The sequence below is a fragment of the Carassius carassius genome, chromosome 3, assembly GCF_963082965.1.
Source record: "Carassius carassius chromosome 3, fCarCar2.1, whole genome shotgun sequence".
Taxonomy (NCBI): domain Eukaryota; kingdom Metazoa; phylum Chordata; class Actinopteri; order Cypriniformes; family Cyprinidae; genus Carassius; species Carassius carassius.
Window position 1 is genome coordinate 17683659 of NC_081757.1, and position 24446 is coordinate 17708104.

General features: G+C 37.0%; 2 protein-coding genes across 10 annotated transcripts in view; both read left to right on the plus strand.

Moving 5' to 3' along the window:
* The first annotated feature begins 1072 nt into the window (after positions 1-1072).
* On the plus strand, positions 1073-16360 carry LOC132122020 (AKT-interacting protein). 3 transcript variants are annotated; one of them, XM_059531853.1, is made up of 10 exons: positions 1073-1204; positions 2627-2730; positions 4134-4342; positions 4691-4755; positions 7170-7270; positions 12654-12742; positions 12865-12963; positions 13274-13381; positions 15043-15143; positions 15343-16360. In XM_059531853.1, exons 2-9 carry the CDS (start codon positions 2689-2691, stop codon positions 15113-15115), a joined length of 786 nt encoding a protein of 261 aa, XP_059387836.1. In that variant the 5' UTR covers positions 1073-1204; positions 2627-2688; the 3' UTR covers positions 15116-15143; positions 15343-16360. The 3 variants fall into 3 exon arrangements, with proteins under 3 accessions (XP_059387836.1, XP_059387814.1, XP_059387825.1); XM_059531831.1 differs by having other exon boundaries at positions 15043-15103; XM_059531842.1 differs by lacking the exon at positions 1073-1204 and adding an exon at positions 1609-1765 and having other exon boundaries at positions 15043-15103.
* Positions 16361-17245: 885 nt separating this feature from the next.
* LOC132122025 (chromodomain-helicase-DNA-binding protein 9-like) overlaps positions 17246-24446 on the plus strand; it is a 70104-nt gene continuing 62903 nt past the window's right edge. For 3 of the 7 annotated variants that reach the window (XM_059531864.1, XM_059531892.1, XM_059531917.1), the window contains exon 1: positions 17247-17511. The gene's annotated coding sequence lies outside the window, so the exon portion shown is untranslated. Of the gene's footprint in view, positions 17512-17619; positions 18035-24446 lie in introns of those variants that run through there. The other 4 variants (XM_059531901.1, XM_059531882.1, XM_059531908.1 and 1 more) reach the window with 3 other exon arrangements.

The window sequence follows — 24446 nt, forward strand, 5'->3', positions numbered from 1 at the left end:
TTTTGGAAATGCCACTGGAATCCAGTCAAATTAGTTCTGTCAGCGAGTCAGTGACCTTGCTTTGTTTACTGGCTGCATCAAGAAACTACAGGCCAATTACTTTTATTTAGCAGACTGCATTGAAAAACAAAATGGAATCAGATAATTAAACAATAATTAAAGTCAATAATTAGCTTCCACTTACAGTTCTGGACTTTGTCACTTTCCTCAATTAGGTAAATCGGTGAAGCAGTAAATTAGCTTTTTCTTTTTCTCTCTGTTCCTCATAAATTATTATTAGGCATATCCCTCAAGAAATCAATCAATCAATCAATCAATCAATCAATCAATCAATCAATCAATCAATCAATTAATCAATCAAACTTCAGGTACCAAATTTTACAGTGCAATTACTCCAGCCATGCTGCTATAGCAGGCCACAATGAAACTGTCTATATGTAATCTACTATTGTGACCATGTAATGAAATCATCATTGACAGTTTTGATAATGACACTAATGATTTCTAAAGCAAAAGCCCATGTGCCTGTTCAGAGAGGGTGAAATTAGGCAGTCAGTAGGGAAGATTGTTGAATTGTTCTGATTCCTAGTGTTTGACTCCCTCTGTTGTCCTTAAGAGGACATTGCAAAATCAGTCAATCCACTTGCCAATGACTGTGCATTCGGAAATTATATTTGCTTCTTCGTTTTATTTTAAAACGCTGATGTGAAAGGCCAAGTATGCCTCATCACATTTATCTTCAAACATTTCTTATAATGACTAAAACGCAGAATTATTTCTACTCCAACGGTGTTATAGCTTAGGTATCTTTGATGTTTTGGTTATATAAAAGCTAATGTACAAATGAAAGAAATAGATTAGCTTACATATTCCTATTTTTATAACAAGTGATTTGCCTTACATTAAAACAATGGCTGACTGTAGGTACTGTACACTAAAGCTCGTAATAAATTGACCTCATTATGTATGAATAGCTTCCAATGAATCCGTTTGATAAATTCACATGAAGGCATGATAAAAAGGACCAATCCGAAACTACCTTGGTCTGACATGATTGACAGGGAAATGCACCAATAGAGTGCGCCGTGCGTCTCTATAAGCCAATGACAGCGCGCGAGCTCTTTCTGTGCCGTCCGTCAGCGGGAGGCTGGATACTAACGTTACATGTTTTTTAAAAAACGTGAAATGTTCTGAGTATAGCACGGTAAGTTTCTCAAAGTTCATTCTGATTTACAAAGGTTGATGAACGTTTAACGTAGATAATCCCGTGTATGTGGTACCGTAAACTCAAATCCACAATTCACGTCCGTTAAAACGCTCAGCTTATAACTTGCTAACATCACAAGGTGCAAGTCTTTTTGTCAGCTGATTTCAAACCACTTTCGCTGTACACTTTGCGGCTGATGTTATTCCCACACTATTTTCCATAGTGTGAAAACGATCGGTATGTGCTAAATATTTGCTCTCTAAACGTTAACCTAAAGACATTTAACCTTGTGGAATGCTGTATTGAACGTTTGATAGGGCGAAGCGCTTGCCACTCACAATGGGAGCCAATCAACGTCTCTCAATTGTGTTTATGTCCCGCCTTTTCCTGTCAAGTTCGTTAGAGGTGTTCAGTATTTTCGTGAGATTATTCGGATAACAGGGTCGACGGTGGCTTAGTTAACCGTATAGAATTAAAAATAGTTTAAATCAAAGTTTTTCACATTTGGACAAGTTACCGTGTAAGATGTCTTCAGCCAGGTGACATTATTTGAGTCCGGTAAGTGGAACCCCGTTAGTTAAGGAGGTTTTGCTAAATAAAGGCTAGTCTAGCCATATTTACAAATACCGCGACAGTAACGCAAACTCTGCTTTAAAAACTGTGTTTTCACCCAGAGAACACTTCATTAAACGCTCAATTTTACTGGTCACCAAACAAAGCTTCCTGTAATGGGTGTCAGGTAGAAATTAAGGCAATATATTTGCCTTACAACGAGTCCGAGCTCTTGTTTCTAGTTGAGGCTCAGGCGTTGACATCTGTCTCCGTATAATGTTACAGCTGGACTTGTTCCTCACCCTGGTTATCATTTAATACGAGCTATATGGAGGATTCTCGGGCCTTCGGTTAATGTCTGATAGATCCGGCTCTTCAAAACGGCAAATATTGATGACTGTAGAATTGACTGTTTGCTCTTGTAGACCAGAGGTTTTGTGGTCCATGGAAAACTTTCGAGAAGAGTTTAAAAATATAAAATAAAGAACAATAAATTTAAACTTAATAAATTAAAACTAAATTATGTAACCTAATAGAAACTAAATATTTAGCTAATAATTATTTATATTTCTAATATTAATTCAGTATAAACTTGATATATATATATAATATGCCAAATGCATAAATTTAATATATATAGCTGCCTTTTAAGTTTCAGAGTGGGGGTCTCTTAGGGTGATCATATTTACTGTAATAAAGACCGTAGCTCACTGAAGTTTTCACTAGCTCTGACAACATCATGGTTCGTGGGGATTGGATTGCCACCAGCTGCCATAAAGCATCGGGTTACCCATTGTGTTCTCCAAATGTCCAGTCTCTCATCAGCACTTTTTTTTTTTTCTCTTTCTCTGTCTGTTTCTCTCACAGCAAATTCTTCGGATGCCACCAAACAGTGAACCAGCATACTCCCATCGAGAGCTCAATGAGTAATGAACCCATTTTGGAGCATGTCGACAAACGCTGGTCGCAAGGTGAATCATGGCAGTCAACCTGTATGTCTTCTCATGAACACATTTGACCTCTTGATCCTATCACTTATTTCTGGCCTATTAAACTAGCTGGTGGATCAGTTGAGACATGATTTCTCACCATCTCTCCTGTCAGACAATGTGCTGTAAAAGCAGTACTTGAAATGCATATGTATGAACTGGTGTGTGTGTGTGTTGGTTTTTATTTTATTTTATTTTTTTAAGAAAATTTGGGATACTGTCTGACATTGTTAGCACATATAAACATCCCAGTGCACTCTACCTGAAGTCTTAATGACTGTTCACAGAATACGGTTTACAACAGGTGACTGCAATAAGAAATCACGTGGAAGGCTCTGGGTCTAAAGGTGATTTTGCACAGAGCAGCCTCTCTAAAGTCCAAGCTTTTGTAGTGGAGGATTTTTTTTTTTCCTACAGAACGATGGAGGCTTGTCACTCAATTCTGATTTGATTTGGAATTTTTTAATCTCTTGCTAAAGTCTGAGAATTGCAGTAAATTAGTGCTTTTGATTTGGCTAACAGTTTGTTTGTTGTAAACTACAAAGGTGTTGTCCTGACTTGGGTGTGGTGTTGGGCTCACAGCTGTCATAGACGTTAAAATCAGCTGTTCCTTAATAGATGATGACTCATGGCCCAACTACTCTGTTCGATTTTTGACACTTGGACTAGCTGTTAGTAATTTTTATTTTCTTTCTTTCTTTGACCGTAATTCTGTTTTTTTTTTTTTTTTGTTGAATGTGTGCTGAATAGCTGAAACAATTTGCTGTTAGTTTTTCTTTTCATTAAGCCCCAGGCTTAGGCCTCTACTGCCTACTAATTTCTGGTGACTGATTTTTACCTTCATATTCTATTGAATTATAATCAAGCCCTGTTGGATTCTGTGTGCTTTTCTTTTCTCTCTCTCTGGAAAAAAAGGGGATTCTGCATAATGAATTGAAATATGGTAAAATGTATTAACAGTGCTAGATATGTATTGGTGGATGAAGGCATATACCATAAGAAAAGTGTAAGAAAGAAGCTTGAACAAGTTTTCTAATTGATTTCCACTTCAGCATCACATTTCACTTGCATCCAAAAGAAAATAAATTTATAGTTTGCATTTGTAGCATATCACTTTTCCATATTTTTTTAGTTTTCTAGCAACTTACTGTTGTACAGTTAACAAAGAACTTTGAGTTATTTAAGCACAACTCATTTCATTTATTGGTTTAAAAATGTACATATTTCCTGAAAGGAATGTTGTTGTACATTATCCGGCATGTTGAGTATTTAGATGATTATTGCTATGGCCCTGGATTCAAATGTTAAAAACATTATTAATTATTGCAAATAAAAGGTTTCTATAGATTTTAGAACCATTAAATAAGTGTGATTTGTTTATGCAGAGATCTGATGGTGAGGAACAGGGTGGCCAAGGGGAGCAGAGATCCAGTCCAGCTCGTCCTTCGTTTGGTAAAAAGCAGCTTCCTTCCATCCCAAAGAATGCCGTCCCCATTACTAAAGCCGCCTCGCCGGCCTCCTCTACACAGTCTGCCAATGGCACCCATGCCTCATATGGCCCTTTTTACCTGGAGTACTCGCTGCTCGCCGAGTTGTGAGTTATGCTCTGTTTTTACTTATTGGCTTCCATGGGTAACCGTACAGAAAACCAGGTTCCACAGGCATTAACTAGGTTTTGGGCAGTAAGAGTTTAGTTTGTTTTTTAGAAGTGTTGAATAGCCTAAATGAAGCTGTGATTTTTTTTTTTTTTTTTTTTTTTTTTATAAAATCTCTCATACTTGTATATAATTTTATGATTAAGTACAGTAACTGAATTAAATGAGAATATGCATCACATTTGTTATTCAGCAGCTGTCTTGGAGTTCTGTTGCAACACCCTTAAGTTTGGCAGCATATTTTGAGGTTCATGTTTTAAATGTACAATTATGTCTGTCTGTTGCAGCACATTGGTGATCAAGCAGAAGCTCCCTGGCATCTATGTACAGCCTTCATACAGATCAGCACTAAGTAAGCATGTCTTCCTCTTTATTTTGGCTGTCAAAGATGCTTTAATTAAAAAAAAAATATTTCGAACAAAACACAATATAAAACATAACATATAAATACAAAAAAAGAGTTGCATCACCAAAGAAAACCACATCCCAAATGTGGCCCAAATTAAATGTAGCTCGACTACGCCACCCAATTAAAGAGCTGGGACTCTAAATAAAGTAGCCTTATCTTTTATTTGCAAGTTCTTTTAGTTTGGTGGGAGCAACACTACAGATATACCCAGACAACAATTCAATACAAAAAATTTATTATGATCTCTAATTACAATAAAAAAAAAGAAAAGAGTACATCATACACACTCACGCAAGCTTAAAAGCGGAACAGGATAACACACTCAAAATCCACTTGAAGTCCTTAGCAGGTGTCCGCAGTCCTTCAGCAATTCCTTAACACAAGTTCGTCTCTCGCCAAGCAGTGGCGTCTACGCAGCGGCCACCTGTCAATCACTCGCCCACACCAACACGACACTCACACAAACAAAAAAGGAAACCGTCAGTACCTCCACAGTAGATAATAAAAACAGCATAACACAACACCACAATAAAAAAAATTACCAGTCATGCAATACACAACAAATCACTGCAATTCGTGAATATACACAAGCTATATTATATCTAAATTATGACTATGGCAGACAGACTGGAACTCTCCAATTTAGGTGAAGCGTGGATCTTAACTTCGGACGGAACGAGGCAGCATAACTTAACACACGGCGTCACTCACCAATAAACTGGGAGCAGACGAATCTGACTCCCAGTCCTGTTGGACAGCACTCCACCCACCACCGGGACAGGGTGGACAAGGCAGACTCCGGACAGCGCAGCAAGGATCGGCAGCAATCTTAGCGCAGCAGAGGATAAGGTGAAGACACAGCAGCCACTGAGTTGATAACTGGACCGGCACGTCAACAACTTCGGGCTTCAACACGAACAAACAATCCCATACAACTATCGTGTCAACAAAATAAGTCAATCGTAACTACCATCCAGCAGTAGAGAACAAGGGGAACAGAGCAGCACCAAGCAAAGTTCATAGGGTAGCAGACACGCTTTTCAGTTCATTCACTTCCCTTTTTAAATGATCTGTGATTTGTTATAGCGATTACCAACAGCTGTCCATCCGCTAATCAGTTCTGATCCAGGCACTAGGAAAATACGGGGGCGTCATCCCACATTCTAAAGATCATAAAACAATCACCAAAATAAAGTGCACATCAAATAAAAACACCATCAAGAGGAAAAACAATCAGTGCCAAATACACACACGGAAAACACCGCACCCAACATGCATAAAATACAATCTCTCCATATATGACACTAAGACATTATGCCAAATGTACAAAAAAGGAGTGGGATTGTTCCAGTATATCTTTTAATAGATTACATTGTTTCTTTGTTTCTCTATATTCCTTACAAAATGAAAAATCCACAATAACTTAAACAGCAACCAAATGGTTTTTATCCAAAACAACCAGTCACCTCACAATCACCCATCCCAATGCAATCAGCTTTATAACAAGCACAACCCACATAATCTTTTAAAGTGTTTTTGTAAAACGTTTTAAACGGTTTATTTATACAATGCTTTAACACCTGCCTCAAGCCATTCCAAAACTGCACCCCACAAACAGATACACATACTGTTTAAAAATGTTCTTAGCTGCTTTAAACATAACTTAAAAATTAATTTAATTTAATTAATTAATTAATTTTTGGTTATTTAAAATTTAACCAAATAAATAAACTTACAAATATTTGACTAAAAATAATACATTTGTCTGTTCCAGATATTCCACATTATTAATAATTTAGATTGCTCTGTTTTGAAATCTTCATATCAATTGGACACAGAATGCACAGATTGAGCATTCCGTGTGAAACCGCTGTCATACAGAATGCTCTTATTCTGCATTCCATTCAACTCCAAAAGAATTTCTGACTTCCTGCTTGGAAAAGTGCAACAGAATGTGCAGTTGATTAACTTGGAACCTTTTATGGAATTCTATGTCTCTGTTGCAGGGTCACATGAATTTGTTGATGTCCAGAGAGAGGTTCATGATTAATGAAATCGAATGTAATTTTTCTCACCAAAACACATACTAGGATTGGCATTTTATTTCTTTATGCATCTACCAAACATCAGACCCCGTAAATCAATGTGGTCACAACTCAGACATATAGAAGACTCCCAGACCTGTTTTTCAATGGAGCACAGCATTAGTCATTGTGTTGTATTGCTTGTTTTGAATCATCAACTAGATTACCTGTGAAATTATTAATTTTCAATAATGGAGTTGAAGTGTTAAATTGATTTGCTATTTTGGAGACTTGCTCTGTTAACTAACCCTAAATGTTTTGTCTCTGCTGCAGTGTGGTTTGGTGTAATTTTCATTCGACATGGCTTGTACCAAGATGGTGTGTTCAAGTTCACAGTCTACATTCCTGATAACTACCCAGATGGAGACTGTCCTGTAAGTATAGTATACAATTTCCACATTTTTTCTCTAAATTTTGTGCTGTAACATGAGAGGTTTTGCTACGTGATCATTCTATCCATGACTCGCTGTAATGGTTCCCGATGTTAGTTTGCGTATTTATTTTTTATTTTTTTACTTAATTTTTTTTTTTTTTTTTTTTTAAATCTGCAGACTCATTAACAGTCATTGAAGAAGCTACACAAACACCATGAATTAGAACTGCTTGAAATGTAAGATGTAAATACGAGCCCAAGTTTAATATGGTGATGGCTGGTTGTTTTAAAAAAACAATAAGGAAAAGTGACCAAAGTAGAAAATGTCTGTGCATAGCTCCTTATGCATTCAATTTTATGAAGAAGCAAGAGAATAGGAAACTTGCATACTTGTGGCTTTAAAATATCAAACCAAGAGTGAAACTGCAGGTTCTTGGCATGTTGTTGGTAAATGTAGAGAACTGCACCTCGAACCAGAGCTGTTATTGGAGTTATGAGTGCCGAAACTAGTGGTGAAAGTGAAGCTTGTATTTCCTTAGTGCAATCTAAAACCAAGGAACTGGTATAGCGGAAATGCTTCCATTTATACACTTAAGTGTGTGTGTGTGTGGTGGTGGTGGTGGTAGTGGGTGGGGGGATTGGAAAATAACACTATATATGAGCATTTTACTGCCTGTGAGAATATGATGCAGTATTATGTTTGACAGTATCGCCAGAAATTAAGTTTCCCCAAATAAGAAAGCCAAAGGCGACAGTGGTAAAGAATGGAGAAAAGCACCTTGGGAGAAACCAGTCTCAGTCGTGAGGACCAGTTCTCCTCTGGCCAGACAAAACCACCAGCATGGCATATTTAATTCCAGACTACAACACAAGTTAGATTGTGCAGTGAACAGTTTGTCATATAAAGGGTTTTAAAAAGACACGGGAGACTGATGATGGATTTAAGTAGAATTTGATTTCTGTGAAGACTACAAATTTTCACCTCTGCTGGCTAATCTCTTTCTTAAATTGCCATAGAAATGTCAAACTTTGCTATAGTCTTCACAGGTTTCTTTGTTTTAAAGGGAGACACTGCAGGCAAAAACTTTTGATTCAACTTCTTTTTAATGCACCTGTCGATTTTTAGATTTTTGGCTTTTGATTAAGTGTTTTTTCAGACTAATGGAAAGAAAACATCCAAAAGACACTGTTAGTATTTCTTTTATAGCACTTTATCTATTTGTTTCAATAGATTTCAACTACAGTACATTTTTAAAGGCCGTTTTCTCAATGAGTTTTTTCTCCAACACTGAGCCATAAATCTCCACTTCAGTATGTACACACACCAAACTTTATATTTATTCCTGTCTATATTCTGAAGGTTTTTACAGAGGGATTTGTTCATATAGAATTTTCTTGATTTAAAAACATTTTATTACCCCCCCCCCCCAAAAAAAATTGTGAAAATATTGTTTTCTGACTGTTCAAAATATTTTCTGAATTATGAAGTGACAAAGAGATACACAGAATTCCCTCTGAAAAAACATTTGACTCTGTCAAAAAAAATTGAACAAGAATTTTGAAATTGACTTCATCCAGTGTTCGGATTTTTGTACTAGAAATGTATCCAAATTAGCACACATTTCATTAAATAATGCCTCATTTGCATATTTAAACATGACATTAAAAAATGTAATACAAAAAATGTTTGCTATTATCAATGTAATCAATCAACTAAGTAAGGTGATAACTATGTTGTTTTGTTTTTAAACCCTATTCACCTGCAGTGTCTGCCTTTTAATGCCAAATGGAATGTTGAAATACTTCAGTCTGAATTCTTTAATTGTATGGTGTGATGACATCAGGGTGTGTTTGGGAACACAAAATTACTGGCGACATTATCAAGTCAGAGATGTGTTCATTTTATTTACCTGTATGTCATAGTTTCTGTAGTCATAGAAATTAACAAGGGACAGTTCACCCCAAAATGAAAACTGTCGTTCCAAACCCCTAAGGCCTTCGTTCATCTTCGGAACACAAATAAAAATAGAGATCTCTGACAATGCATAGATAGCAGAAATGTTCCCAGACCCAAAAGCACCGAAGGTGTGAGGACCCTATTGTGTTTGCTCCGTTTATTATTATTATTATTATTATTATTATTATTATTATTATTATTCCGCTCCCCAATGAATCGCATTTTTGAAGGCCTAAACATACTCAAGTCACGAAATTTTGCACACGCCTCCGAACTGGCGAAATTTACGTCTGATATGGGTTTCAGAAGAGGGCGTGGCAAAATGGTTCGACAGCACCACCTATACACGTTCAGCAGTGTGCGCCTCGAGCTACATTTCTCGTACATGTATGAAAATCGGTACACACATGTAACACATCAATACCTACAAAAAAGACTCAACAGGAAGTCTGCAAATTTTCTGTCATTTTTGCCATTTCCATGCGTTGTATTTTAACAAACTCCTAGAGATTTATTCAGATCAACAACAAATTTGGTATGCCTGATCTAAAGGCCTTTGCGATGTTAAATTGCGAAGATCTTGAGTTTTCGTCGAAGGGCGTGTCCGTGGCGGCCTAACGAATTTCGATGATTCGCCATAAAAAATGAAGTTGCTATAACTCAGACAAACAATGTCCAATCTGCCCCAAACTTCACATGTTTGATAAGACTCTGGACCTAAATAGATTGACATGCCCATATTCAGTTATAGTCATAGCGCCACCTATTGGCAACAGGAAGTTACATTTTACACTGCGACAAACTACTCCTAGAAATTTTATGACATAAATGTCTTTTTTTGTGGTCATTCTAATCAAAAGGCCTGTGCGATGTTCCGTTTTGAAGATCTTGTTTTCTTTAAAAGGCGTGTCCATGGCACCATGACGAAGTTTCGATGTCTCGCCATGGGAATAAAAGATGTTCTAACTCGGGCATAAAATGTCCGATCTTCCCCAAACTTCACATGTGTGATAAGAGTCCTGGCCTGAACACATCTGTAGGCCAATATTCCATCGGGTGTGGCAAAATGGCTCTATAGCGCCACCTATACACTTTCAACGGAGTGCGCCTCGAGCTATGTTTCACGTACATGTACAAAAATTGGTACACGCATTTAACACACCAATACCTACGAAAAAGTCTCTCGAATCCCAACAGGAAGTCGGTTATTTAGAATTTTCTCTGCAAAATTGGTGTTGTTTTTGCCATTTTCAGGGGTTGTACTTTAACGAACTCCTCTTAGAGATTTATTCAGATCAACACCAAACTCTGTCAGTGTAATCTAAAGGCCTTTGCGATGTTAAATTGCAAAGATCTTGAGGTTTCGTTAAAGGGCGTGTCCATGGCAGCCTGACAAATTTCGATGTTGCGCCATAAAAAAGGAGGTTGCTGTAACTTAGACATACAATGTCCAATCTGCCACAAACTTCACATGTTAGAAGAGACTTCTGCCCTTAACAGATCTACATGCCCATATTCAGTTATAGTCATAGCGCCACCTGCTGGCAACAGGAAGTGACATGTTTTACGCTGCGACAAACTACTCCTAGAAATGTAATGACATCAACATTTTGTTTTGGTCAGTCTAATCTAAAGGTCTTTGCAATGTTAAATTGGGGAGATCTTGAATTTTTGTTTAAGAGCGTGTCCATGGCGCCATGACAAAATTTAAGGTCTCGCTACAGCAAGAGAAGTTGTTGCAACTCAAGCATAAAATGTTCGATCTTCCCCAAACTTCACATGTTTGATAAGAGTCCTGGCCTGAACACATCTGAAGGCCAATATTCCATTATAAAGATAGCGCCACCTGCTGGCAACAGGAAGATTGGCACATATATGGAATATACTTTGATATATTCCACTTATATTTATGACATTAAATGCATATTTCTCACCGTTCACCTTTTTACTAAAGCAACTCGCTGGTGGTGAGCCCAGGTGCGAGGGCCCGTTCATCGCTGCTTGCAGCTTTAATTATTATTACTATTATCATTATCACAAGTATATAATTTTTTTTTAATTTGCAAGGATTCTTTAAATTGATCAAGTGTGACAGACATTTATAACAATATTTCTATTTCACAAATCTTGTTCTTCTGAACTTTCTATCAAAGAAACCTGAAAAAAATCTACTCCTCTGTTTTCAACAATAATAATAATAGTTTTTTTGAAACTGCAAATCAGAATATTAAAATTTCTGAAGATCATGTGGCACTGAAGACTGGCGTAATGATGCTGAAAATACAGCTATGCATAACAGAAATAAATTACATTTTAAAATGCATTCAAGTAGAAAGCAGTTATTTTAAAAATGTTTCAAAGCTTTACTGTTTTTGCTGTACTTTGGATGAAATAAATTCAGCAGAAGAGACTTTAAAAAACATTACACATCTTATGGTTCAAAAACTTTTGACTGGTACTGTATATATTTAAAACCCCAGTTTTTTTATATTAGAATGATGAAAAAGTTGTTTAAATCACTGATTTAATGACTCGCTCATAATCCTACTACACTTTTATTACTGGATGAATCAGTGTTTTTGAACGATTCTCTAGTATTAAAAATTCATTAATTGACAAATACATTTTTAAGATACTTGTCGCCACCTAGTGGTGAAACAGTGCAATCGAGACAAACGTTATTTGAAGCTCAGTACTTTCAAAAGGGGCTTTGTTATATTTTGATCACTGCCATATAGACATCAATGTTTATATCTGAATTATAAACTTTATCCCAGTATTTCTGTGATAATATAAATGACTGTAAGAAAGAGAAAGAAGAAAAAGTTTGTGAAGATGTTTCTTAACCAAACATGCTAACTGCTCTCTCTGTATCAGCGGCAGTACGAGCATGGATTTGAATGATCCGGTAAGACTTTGTCAAAGGTTTAATAGACTCGGGGGAATCGTTGTCATTTTAGAAATGAGATCCAGAGGGTATCTGAATCGAGATCGCAATCTTTTAACGATTAATCGTCCAGCTGAGAGAATACTCAGTAAAATTGATGAGTAAATGTATTTGCACACAAAAAAGAATTCTCGTAGCTTTACCGATGTTATAACTTCTTACTACGTCTCTGGGTCTGGAAACATTTCAGTTGCGTTGCGGTCTATGGAAGGGTCTGAGAGCTCTCGGATTTAATAAAAAATATTTTAATTTGTGTTCCAAAGATGAACAAAGGTCTTACAGGTTTTTAACGACATGAGGGTGAGTAATTACATAATTTTTATTTTTGGGTGAACTATCCCTTGAAGTCATGGGAGTCATGTTTGGAAACCCATTTTGACAATGCCCATGTCATCTCCGTTTGCTGCCACTAGAAGAGCTGATCTGTTCTTTGTTGCATTTTTTTTTATTTATGTATTTTTATTTTTTTTTTTATTCCAGAGGGTTGTGTTCGACACCCCAGTTTTCCACCCATTGGTGGACCCGGTCTCTGGAGAGCTGGATGTGAGGAGAGCTTTCACCAAATGGAGGTCTGTTTAAAAAAAAAAAAAAACCTGTTGTATTGTAATCAAGTTTTTTTTTTTTTTTTTAGGAATACTTATATTTTGTGTACTATGTGACTATTGGAAAAATATTTTCTATAAATTTGCAGGCGAAACCACAATCATATCTGGCAGGTCCTTATGTACGCCCGCACAATCTTCTATAAGATCAACACCATGGATCCACTCAACCCAGAGGCTGCAGTGCTGTGAGTAATGGACTCCACATTCCTTTTTTTTTTTTTTTCTTTGAACTCTTCCCCGCACATACACTAAATAAGTGTAACCACCGAAGTTGCTTCTGTTTCGGTAAAATGAAGTAACCACAATATCTCTCGCATGTGCTTGGCCATTGCCTGTGTAAGTCACATCAAGATGAAAGCTTGTTTAACCCCCCCACCCCCCCAACACAATCACATTAATTTCCTCTTAGCTGTGCCTTTAAGTAGTTAAGAGCTTGTTTTGAAGTCTTATAAACTGGACTGCTTTTGCTTACTTATATTAATGCTTTCTCTGCAGGTATGACAAAGACATCCAGCTCTTCAAAAGCAAGGCGGTAGACAGTGTCAAGCTATGCAATAGTCACCTGTTTGATCAGCCCAAGATAGATGACCCTTATGCAATAAGGCAAGTCATGCACTTAGATATTGTATTGTGAAGTTTTCAAGTTTATGAAATATTATGCTATATTTATACAGAGACAAAAAAAAAATCTGAACTCCCATCTGTCACAGATTGCATAATATTTTTTGCAATTTATTTAGTTTTTTTTTTTTTTTTGTATCCGCTCTTGAGCCACTTAATCATACACCTATCTGATCTATATACCAGTTCGAACTCCAAGCCCTAGTGTTGTCACGGTACCGAAATTTCAGTATTCTGTACCGATACCAGTGAAAATCCACGGTTCTCTGTACCAAAGCAAAACACTACAATTTGCTAATTAATTAAAAGAAAAACACTATCACTTAAAAATTAAAACCAATGCCATTATTTATACGTATTTACAATTGTTTAAAGTTTTTCTATAAGTAATATAATTATGAAAAATGGTAAACAAGTTTCACCCAAATTTAATTTGTCTTTTAATTAATGAAATTTTAACACATTTTATTTTTTGGTAAATAAAGGGGATTTGCTATTAAAATTAAAACATGGAAGTAATATTGTGTGATTTATTTCTTAAAAAAATAGTTTTATTATTTTTTTCAACAGTAGTAGCAGTATCACATACATTCTACTAAATAATAGTAATTTTCTAGCATAATGCCTTTATGTAAAAATGAACTTTTATTTTGACGGGTTATCATGAATACCTTTAAATTGGCACTGGTTTTACTCAAATGAAATGGTAAAATGCTTGTGAAGTGACTCAGAACAGTTCTGGTGATTTGTTTATGTATTTATGTCCTCATTGAGACAGCAGACGTGCTTCAGTCTATGTAGTAAACAAACCTTTCATCCATTCACACAGAGACGCACAGAACATGCAGGATTCCCATTTCAACCAACTTTGTGGCTTAACATTTACAGATAATGGTCCATATGGAGATTTGATTAATTTATGCTAACTTTGACAAATTCGGTGACTGTCCATATTAAAATGTAAGTTTCATTTTCATGACTGGATTTTTTATTTCTGTTTTCTGCTTCGTGGAAATCTTAGCGCTGTATGCGTCAAGAACCGGATTGACCGGGTACTCTGTCTGTACCACCAGTACTTAAAGAAACCTGGTACCGTCACATTTTCATTTTTTTAGTACCGACTTGGTACCGAAGTACCGGGTCTTTTGACAACACTACAAGCTACCACAAATCGCAGCTTCTTTTGAGATGCAAACTTTTTTTGGAAACTATAGATAAGCGATTGTGCACACTTGTTTTGAACAAGTGCCCCATGAATATTATTCATAAAATATCTGATGTTATCACCTCTTATTTTTCATCAGTGAGGTGATAACAGTAGTGTTTTTGACGTAAACTCACAGCTGGGATATAAAAGTTGGGAGTCAGCAGTTGAAATGGTTCGGTGGAACCGTTCTAGTTTTGTCGGAATAAATGTAAACACAGATATTGAATACAGGCTATATAAAAATCAGTCAAAAGATTGGGTTTGTGCAATTAGCCTTAGTGTAAATATAGCCGAACTTTTTGAAACTAGGATTCATTTATGAAAATGAAACCAGGGGTTTTAGTTCAGTGAGGTTAAAAGTTCAGTGTTGAGTCATCAGACTGGACTTCGGCTCATTTGTTTTTCTGTATCTGATGTTTGTGTTTTCTCTCTGCAGCTTCTCTCCGTGGAATCCAGCAGTGCACGAAGAGGCAAAAGAGAAGATGTTTGCACATAAAGTGAGTGTGTGACGCTCCCCTGACTGCTCCCCACAACCAAGTAAAAACTGGCTTCTTCCTGGTATCTGATGCATGTCTTTTAAAGCATGAGCTTGTGTGTGTGTGTAACACAGTTTCCTTTTCTATTTCCTGTTGTCTTTTTCTATTCTACATACTTGTGGGTTGGTTAGAATGTGAATTGTTGTGAAAATTGAATTATACCCTTGGTGCTTGTGACCAATGGTCTTCTCTTGTTGTAGCGGCGGCCAGAGGATTATAACAAGGGACTGCCGGTGTCTGGGTTGTCTTGGGTGAAGCCTGGTTCCACTCAGCCCTTCAGCAAAGAGGACGACCCCCTTCAGACGTGAACATTCAGCCCTTCAGTCTGTCCACCAGGAGGGGCGCTACGCTACTGTGGCTGCATCGAATCACATGTATAGAATTCTGATGCAGTCCTATGAACTTCATCCTCGTTCGCAAAAACCTCGCTTCAGCTTTAAAAGAAAACCATTTTAAACCGCTACAGTGGCTTACGAATTATAGACACGTTCCCAGTATAGATCTAAAGACCCCACTCGTTCATTTCAGCAAAGACTGCACAGAGATGGTTCTAGTCAGTACTATTACTCGCACATGTTAATCAGGCACAACAAACCACCTCACTTATTTGTGTTGGTCATGCTCTTCTAATTGATAAACTTGGTTTTCTAACTAATAATGTGATGGATTTAGTACATTTTCCCCATTTATTTTACTTTCCCTACAAACTTGGTTAGTAAGTTTTAATTTTAAACATACATTTGCAGACTGGGACAGAACGCTTTGATTTTGTGTCTTGATATATTTGGGTTGAGGTCTTTTTTTTATTTTTTATTTTTTTTTTTGTGTGTGTGTGTTTAATATCCTGTGTATGAAATAGTTTTAATGTAAAATACAGAGCAAGACAAATACTATTAATTAAGACACTAAGTTAATCCTTTATTTTTCAGCAATGTTCTTCACTTTTATTGTGTCCTAACGGTTTGATCTAAATGGGTTTGTGTACATAGTGGAGCAGTTCAATGAAATGAATGGGCTCTTTAGAGTCCATAGCTCTCATTTATTTATCTAGAAATTTACAATGGTTTAAATTTTAGATATTTTGCGGTTTTACAATGCATTTTTTTTTTAAAGTTTATTTTGGACCGTTTCAGTAAGAATACTGATGTGAGCTCAGCTGTGTAAGTAATGTGTTTTTTTTTTTACTATTATAAGCAAATAAATGCATAAACAATGAAACTGGTCTGATTTTTGTGTTTGGTGGATGGATTATTTTTTTTTAACAGTAAAATGTGTGTATTAATATGTATGTGTTTGTGTGCGACCCTGGACCACAAAACCATTCATAAGTGACACCGGTATATTTGAAGCAATAGCCAACAATGTATGGGTCAAAATTCTTTTTTTTTTTTTTCTTTTTTTTTTTTTATGCCAAAAATCATTAGGATATTAAGTAAAGATCATGTTACATGAATATATTTTGTAAATTTCCTTCCTATCAAAACTTAATTTTTGATTCGTAATCTGCATTGCCTAAGGACTTCATTTGGACAACCTTAAAGGCAATTTTCTCATTATTTTCAGATTTTCAAATAGTTGTATCTTGGCCAGATATTGTCATATCCTAACAAACCATACATCAATGGAAAGCTTATTTACTCTGCTTTCAGGTGATGATGCATCTCGATAAAATAAAAATGACCCATATGACTGGTTTTGTTGTCCAGAGTCACTTTTATTGTGTCCTAACACACACATACACACACACACAGCATTTCTAATATTGTACTCCGATCACAAATTGGTGCTAGATAAAACAAGTCATTTTGGTTATTGATTTATACACGTTTTCTATTTGACATGCTCCAGTTTCTGCTGGATTTGTCATGTCAGTGTTTATAAGCAGCAGTTCCCAAAAGCTCCACCAGAGGTGATCAAATATCAGAGGCACCGACGGTAACTTCCCCCTCTTCTCTCCTCCCACTGCTTCCACCACCACAGGCTGATTCACAGTCGATGTAAAACCCTCGCTGATTGGCTGACGCCCGGCACGGCCATCTTGTTTGATGAGCTCTCGAACTTCACGTTCTGCGTTCAGTACGCTCGCGTTACAGATCACGAGTAACATTTTAAGGACATGAGATGGATCTTTGCTAAAACTCAACTTGAGGACCCAACGGGCGTTCCAGTTAGTCCAAATCCGTGAATTAAACTTCGACCAATCACAGAGGACGTAACACATATGCAAACGTACGTTTATCATCATCCTACGTCAGCAGCGCTGGAACCGCTGAGGTCGCCCAGCCGCGATATTAACTACGCCAAAAACTTCGCTATTGTATCTCTCCGTAAATGATCGCGCTGTCAACGCGGGATTTGGCTTCGTTTGGGTAAGTTCGTTTATTTGTTTCCTCTCCTAGTCTAAAGATAATGTAGATGGTTACAGAGTGCGACAGTGCTGAGACTCGGGTGGCTGTCAGTCCTGATGAGAGAGAGAGAGAGCGAGAGCGAGAGCGAGAAAGAGAGAGACTGAAGGGAATCCCAGTCTGGATGAAACAAACACTCGTAGCACCTGAGCTCAGGTAGACTGTCACGACATGAGCTCCACGTGAAAGGCACGACATGGACAGCACTATGTTTCTAGCAAAAGGTGGTTCTGAACTAACAGCAACCGAGCGCACCTCAGAAAGTAGAGCAGATACCGTCTCCGGACGAACGTGACAGGAAAATAACAGTTTGTATCTCAAGGATTATCATGTTCCTTCGCTGTCGTGACCGAACATGAAGAGGACACGCGTTTAAAGTTGGACATGCTGTGCTCGCAGGGCTGAAGCGCTCGTGCCAGGTGATGTTCTGGAAGGTACAGCTGAAGGATATTTCATCTGTACATTACTGGAGTGTAGTTTTAGACAGGTAAGGTGTCGAGACTGGTAGGATTACACTCTTGATCACTGGAAGTCATAAACATGCTGAGGTTTCTGACCCACACACAGAATGTGTACAAAAATGTGTACGTAAAAAAAAAAAAAAAAAAAAAAATATATATATATATATATATATATATATAAATAATAATAATAATAATTTGCTTTCAGCCTGATGGTAATAACACTTTTTTTCTTTTATATTCTTTTATGAAAAAATACACTTAAATAACATGCATCTTAATTAATAAAAAAAGTTTTGTAGGAAAATGTGCAAAGTAGTTTTTTATTTCTTTTTAAAGAGAGGTTGAAGAGTCTTGATAGGCAACAGGTCCAAAATGGGAAGCAATTTTATTATATAATATTATGTTTAAAACCTAATAATACATCATCAAAATAAATCATTGGACTTTTTTCCCCCTTCAGTATAAACCTAGGTGACAAAGAAAAAACCCTTCTAAATGTGAAATAACCCTGTATGTATTTGTGTGGAATATGACCATTTTCATGTACATTTACAGAAAATCTGCTAGTACTTTATTGTTTGTGGGACCTCCAGAACTCAGTTATCTGATCTTCTGTTCAACAGTGTGTTTGTTTCTGCCATGTGTAGCTTAGGTAAACCTACACATGGCAAACCTGCAGCTCCCCTTAGTTACATAGACTGCAGCGATCATTTGCCCTAATGCTCTGCTTTCCTGGGGAACCCAACAGGTTTTCTTCGGAAACGCATTGCATCTATGTTTCACTGGACCTCTAGTTTATAATCTGCAAACATTCATTGTTAGTTTCAGCTCTCTATACAGATTTGTATGTGATAGACTGTGTGCAGGTCTGTATGACACAAGACCGTGTGTATATTAGTTCTGCCCATAGATTCAGACTACAGTTTGAGGATATAAAGTCTGGCCAGGGAAGATGCTGGGACTCCAGAGAATGGTACTTGCATTTAGCTTTCAAAATGTGCCTTGAGTGCATTGAAATGGGCTGTTCACACAGACCGTGTACAACAACTTTTTTTTTACGTTTCTGCTTTTGTCTTGACACGGCATGTCAAATGTAGTGCCTGTGACGTCTGTCTATTGCGGTTTACATAAAAACAATGAAAAAAACAGATGGACACAAAAAAAAGCATCCTGTGTGAATGACCCCTAAGTCCCACATAAAAGGGAACATTCAACGCTGAACCAAATGTATATGGAGTGTTTTTTTAATTAAGGGCAAGGCGTTATGTGCAGTGAACCAGAATCAAATGCTGTGAGCAGTAGGGGTTGGATTTAGAGATGCACTTCAGCTCCAAAAACAATAAATACCTCAACACCCATCTCTATCTAAAGTGCTGTTGAACTTCTATTAGGAAGCAAAATGTCGCACCGTGATGAGTCAATGGAAGCTCCATGAGGGACAGGATCATTTGAGCCCACATACATTTTCCTCTGCTTGAAAAATAATCTGTGAGCATCATGAGTCATGATGAGATAGAAGATAAATGAAGTACTTTTCCATTAGATCAAGAGAAAATCTTGTTCAGGCAGCTTTACATAAATTCATTTATACATCATCTAAAAACTGTAACTGGTATATTGTCAGTGGCTTGTACAGAATGTTTATTTAATGTATTTTTGGACTTTTTTTTATTATCGTGGTATTCCCTGTGTCTTTTTGTGTAGCAACAAGCAATTGTTAATTTCGGCTTCTCTTTGTAAGGAGTGGCTTTCGTCATTCCTCAATGGAAGCAGGTTCATTATTTGTCCACTGTTATGTAAGATCTTATGTATGGTCCACCTTTATATTTAGAAGCATGCTAAGAATAGATAAAGGTTTGTTGAAAAAGACCACGCTCCTCTTGAATTGCATCTACAAGACCTGAATGGCTATGAACTGTAATTGTCAGCATCAATTTGTTTTGCCTGCAGATTAAGGTTAGTCCTTTATAAAAGTTGTTTTAGGAGTAGACTCATTCTTATGCTGGAAGATATATATATATATTTTGTTGTTGTTGGGGGATGGGTTGTTTCTTCAAATATATATATATATATATATATATATATTATATTATATTATATTATATTATATTATATTATATATATTATATTATATATATTAGCCAATACTGGGTATTCAATGGACTCTTTTCACAGACTGTGGTGGCGCGATTCATTTATTATCGTAACGGTTTTAAAATTTAGATTTTTTTTATTTGTAATTTATAAAAATTTTATGTATATGTTTTTGCACTATAGTTTGTGTTATATTACGGTGCCATAAAAAAAAAGTTATTAAAACACCTGCAAGGTTGTTTTCAAAACAACGGCTAAGAGAGTGGCTGCAAATTAATCTTAGTATATATTTATTTTCCTCCATAAAAAAAGTTGTGTAAATACGTTTTCTACATTGTACTTACACTTTGATTTGAACAAAAACAATGTATCTGCGTGCCACAGCTGACACAGAACAGCATACGCTGTTTGCGTTCAGTGGATATTCTTCAAAACTGCGCTAGGGTGAAGCGGAGGAGACAAATGTGAATAAAGCCTTTTTTTTTTTTTTTTTTTTTTTTTAAGTGAGTAATCAATGACAGAATTTTCAGTTTTGGGTGAACTAACCCTTTAACTTGGTCTTCAAAAAACAAAACAAAATAAAAAAACTAATTAACACTAACTTAATAACACTTGTTAATGTTATCTTTTGCAAATTTCCTAAAGAAAATCCACTTTACATGTTATGATGCTTACATTTACTTGTAGCATTTAAAATAATTTAAGGTTTTAGCGTTTTATTTTTTAATTCATGTAAACATATTGCAATTCATCGTTTGTAAGCCATAGGGGGAAAAATAGCAGCTTAATCATATCAGTCAATGATTGTAATGAACAGACCAATCGTGTACTGTTTTTAAAGAGTCCTCATGGCACAAGATGTTAAAGCTTGCTGTTGTTCCACTTTAGACGTGGAAGTCGTTGAAACTTCACTCGCCACCTGTTGTGTTGGTTAAAGCATAGCTGTGCTGTGGGAAAATGAATCACTAAAAAAAAGAGCTTACTTAATAGGGGTGGTCCAGGATCAGCTTAACTCGTCCAGAAAAAACCCTGACCATAGTCAAAAACAGCTCTGAAACTGGTCTCGGGTCTCTGGCACCTGGCAACCTCTACCTGCTCTTTAGATGAGTCATATTCTAGCATATATGACTTGGCTTCTGTCACAGGATAGTTTCACAAGGGAAATACGTTGACGTTTGCAGTCCAAGACCAGCAGCACTGACACCCAACTATGCCTCATCTTGTTGAAGTCATGCACTCTCATTTGCACGAAAAAAAAGCCAGCGGATTAGATTTGTGAATCACATCATTGACTCATATTAGTGACTCTTTCATTAACCAGGCATGTAAGACTTGTTGCAGAAATGCAGATCGAATTGGATATTGTAGGTTACTCTTTGAAAGAGGCTTGTGTAAGATCGAATCTGTGAAGAGTGTGTGTTGGGGGAGGGGTTGCAGTGTTTTTCAGTAGTAGGAAGTTGCACGTGTTTTTGCTTGTATAGAGATTGCATGGCTAATGGCCTGAGACGGTAAGGCTCTTATCAGCGTGTCTTTCAGCTGTGGACTGATGCAGTTTCTGGAAGACACCCCTGGCGTCTCTTCTCAAGAGAAATGTTTTTGGCCTGATGCTTATCCTTGGAAGCCAGTCGATATAAATCAGTCCTCACAGCCAAACAGGATGATCAAAACTGGTAGGCTATCTGGGCTTGGAAGGTTGGCAATGAGTGTTTACATAAATCTGTTTTGGGGCTGTTGTGTCTGTGCTGCAATGTTTCATGAAAGTCACCGGTAATCCATTGCTACAGCAGTAGGGCTGCCTTATTATTAGTATTATTATTATTTTTAAATCATTTATTTTTCATTGATGTTATGACAAATCTGAATCTCGATCAATAAAAATTATATTAAAATACCTATGTTTTATGTCATTGCATGCAGTTTTCTTAATGTAGTGTTCGCACCCAAAATGAAATGAGAACTGTATTTTTTTACAATTTTATACAGTATACCATTCAAAGTATTGGGCTTTTTAAAAAAAAAAAAAAAAAGTCTCATCTTATTCTATACCAATATCAAGGCTGCATTATTTGATAAAAAAAAATAATAATTAACAGTAATATTATGAATTATTCTGCACCACTCTCCATCCAAATAGAAAAGCTGCTGTTGGTTAATGCTAAGTTGACGAAAGCACTTGTTGCTTGATTGGACCCTTGTCATGTTAGAAAGTGATAAGACCTTCAGTTTTATGGATGACACCATCTTCGATTTTACTTTGGTCACTGTCACTATGGTTACTAGTAAGGAATACAGGCTTGACTCCCATTGCAGGTTCATACCGACAGTATTCTGAACACAACTGTAAGCTGCTGTGTGAACGGGAGATTTCGAGACTCACACCTGTAAAGAAAATGCGGTTGTCAATCCCAAAACTGACAGTGTGAACATAGCCCTAGAAAGCCTATTATAATAACTGAGGCTGACACTCACTGCATGTTTACATAGTCTCATTGCGTGAGCCCTGCAGTTCAGCGCAAGTCAGCTTACTGTCCGCACGCACTGAATATTGACATTTACTCTATGTATGTTACAAAGTGGTGAATTCTAGCTAACTCTAAATTATCACTGATCATTTTCACTTTGGTTTGAAACATTGTAAATTTAAAACCACAGTTGAATGCAGTAAATATGGAATCAACATTTCAGAATTGCTTAAAGCAGCTGGAATCATACTGTATTTTTTTCAGTTAACTATGCAGCCCTATACTTAAGACTTCAAAAATCTTAAAGGAACAGTGAAACGCAGAAAGCTTGTCTCACTTAGAGTATAGTCTACCATATCAGCTTCATCGAGATGAGTTAACATGACAGTAAGCCTTAATTACATTGTGCCTGCCCAAATGCTTCCTGGTTTGAGACAGGTGTACTACTTGCAAAACAGTACACTAAAGCGAGCCCTAGATAATGGGAGGTGCCCTGTAATTTTGAACACTGGTGACCGATGCAGTTATGGCTGCGTATGATTCAAAATCCTCACAGAGCTGTTAGTTTGCTGTTGAAATGAGATAAGGCTCATGTTGGAGTTGTTTTTTCTTCTTTGAATGCTACAGCCTTCATGTGTTTTCCTTATTAAAGTTAAGTTAAAATCTATATAAATATAGTCCATTTCAAATGATCTTGTAGTCTAGATGTGAGCAACCACTTTAGTTTAAGTGTTCTGCTTCTATCTCTAGTGATTGAATAGGTAGGCCTAGTCTTTGTTAGTGTATTATTTGAATGTGTTGGTTTAATAGAAGTAGAAAAGGTTGAAACCACAGAGTGGTATTGTAGTAATGGACTGTTTACTAGGTTTCTGTTCACTGCCATTTTGTTTATCTGTGTGTGTTGTGAGTCATCAGGTCGTGACTGACCTCCTCTACAGCCGGTGTTGGTCAGGACAGCCTGTTTCTCTCTCACCCTTTCTGTACGGCTGTGTGTGTGTGTGTGTGTGTGTGTGTGTGTGTGCGTGCGTGCATGCGTGCGTGAAATGCAATGAGCTGTATGTGTGTCCCACACAGCTCGAGTTGTCCTGTCGCTGTCCTCCTGACCAGGCTTTGGCAAAGAATAATGCGGTTCCCACTGACTCTCTCTCTTATCCATAGCTGAGGGAAGTCTGATGGGAGTGTGAAGCACCTGGTTTTTGTCTGGTGCTGAAAGCTCTTCAGCTGCTGTGCTTGTAGTAATGCCTGTTTTTGAGCTCCACTAATGGTGCCAAATGTTCCCCAGACATTCCTTCCCTTTCACCTCTCTCAAGCCTCGGGTGTTCTGGAAGAGTTTATTGCCAGAGTCTGACTTAAGGAGATGGACATGTTAGAAGAGCATCAATGCGGTATTGTATCTTGTAATGGAGTGATGTAACATTGGGTTTGTAAGTATGACATCACATGCTCAGTGCTCCTCCTTTTCACTTTATCCTGCATGCAATTATATTGTGGCAAGTTATTCTCAGCTTCTTATAAGGAAAGGTTAAAGTTCCCCTGAAGTGCCTTGAAACAAGCAGCGTTATTCTATGTGGTGACATAATTTCAACTGAAACAGGAATAGAGGGCGGGACATATCGAGCAGCCCCTCTCCCTTTTTTAAGTAGCCAATAGCGTTTTGATTATGTCTGCTCGGACCAGATACGTTGAGCTCAGTAAAGCCGCAATTGACAGCCACAGTCTAATAGATCACCCCGTAGATTCAATATGAAACTCTTAATAAAACTAAATAGTGTTCATAATCATGCTGATGTGGTGTAGTTGTAAACGTTTTTAATAAATGCTGACTTGGGCATATGATCCGCTCCGTGTGATCGCATCTCTGGACCGGAGCCAAAGTTTG

Excerpts from the sequence above, each read along its gene's own strand:
- LOC132122020 (XM_059531831.1), top strand. The coding sequence starts at position 2,689 with ATGAACCCATTTTGGAGCATGTCGACAAACGCTGGTCGCAAG. Across the intron at positions 2,731-4,133 it reads CGACAAACGCTGGTCGCAAG|AGATCTGATGGTGAGGAACA; the intron begins GTGAATCATGGC and ends TTGTTTATGCAG. Across the intron at positions 15,104-15,342 it reads AGAAGATGTTTGCACATAAA|CGGCGGCCAGAGGATTATAA; the intron begins GTGAGTGTGTGA and ends CTCTTGTTGTAG.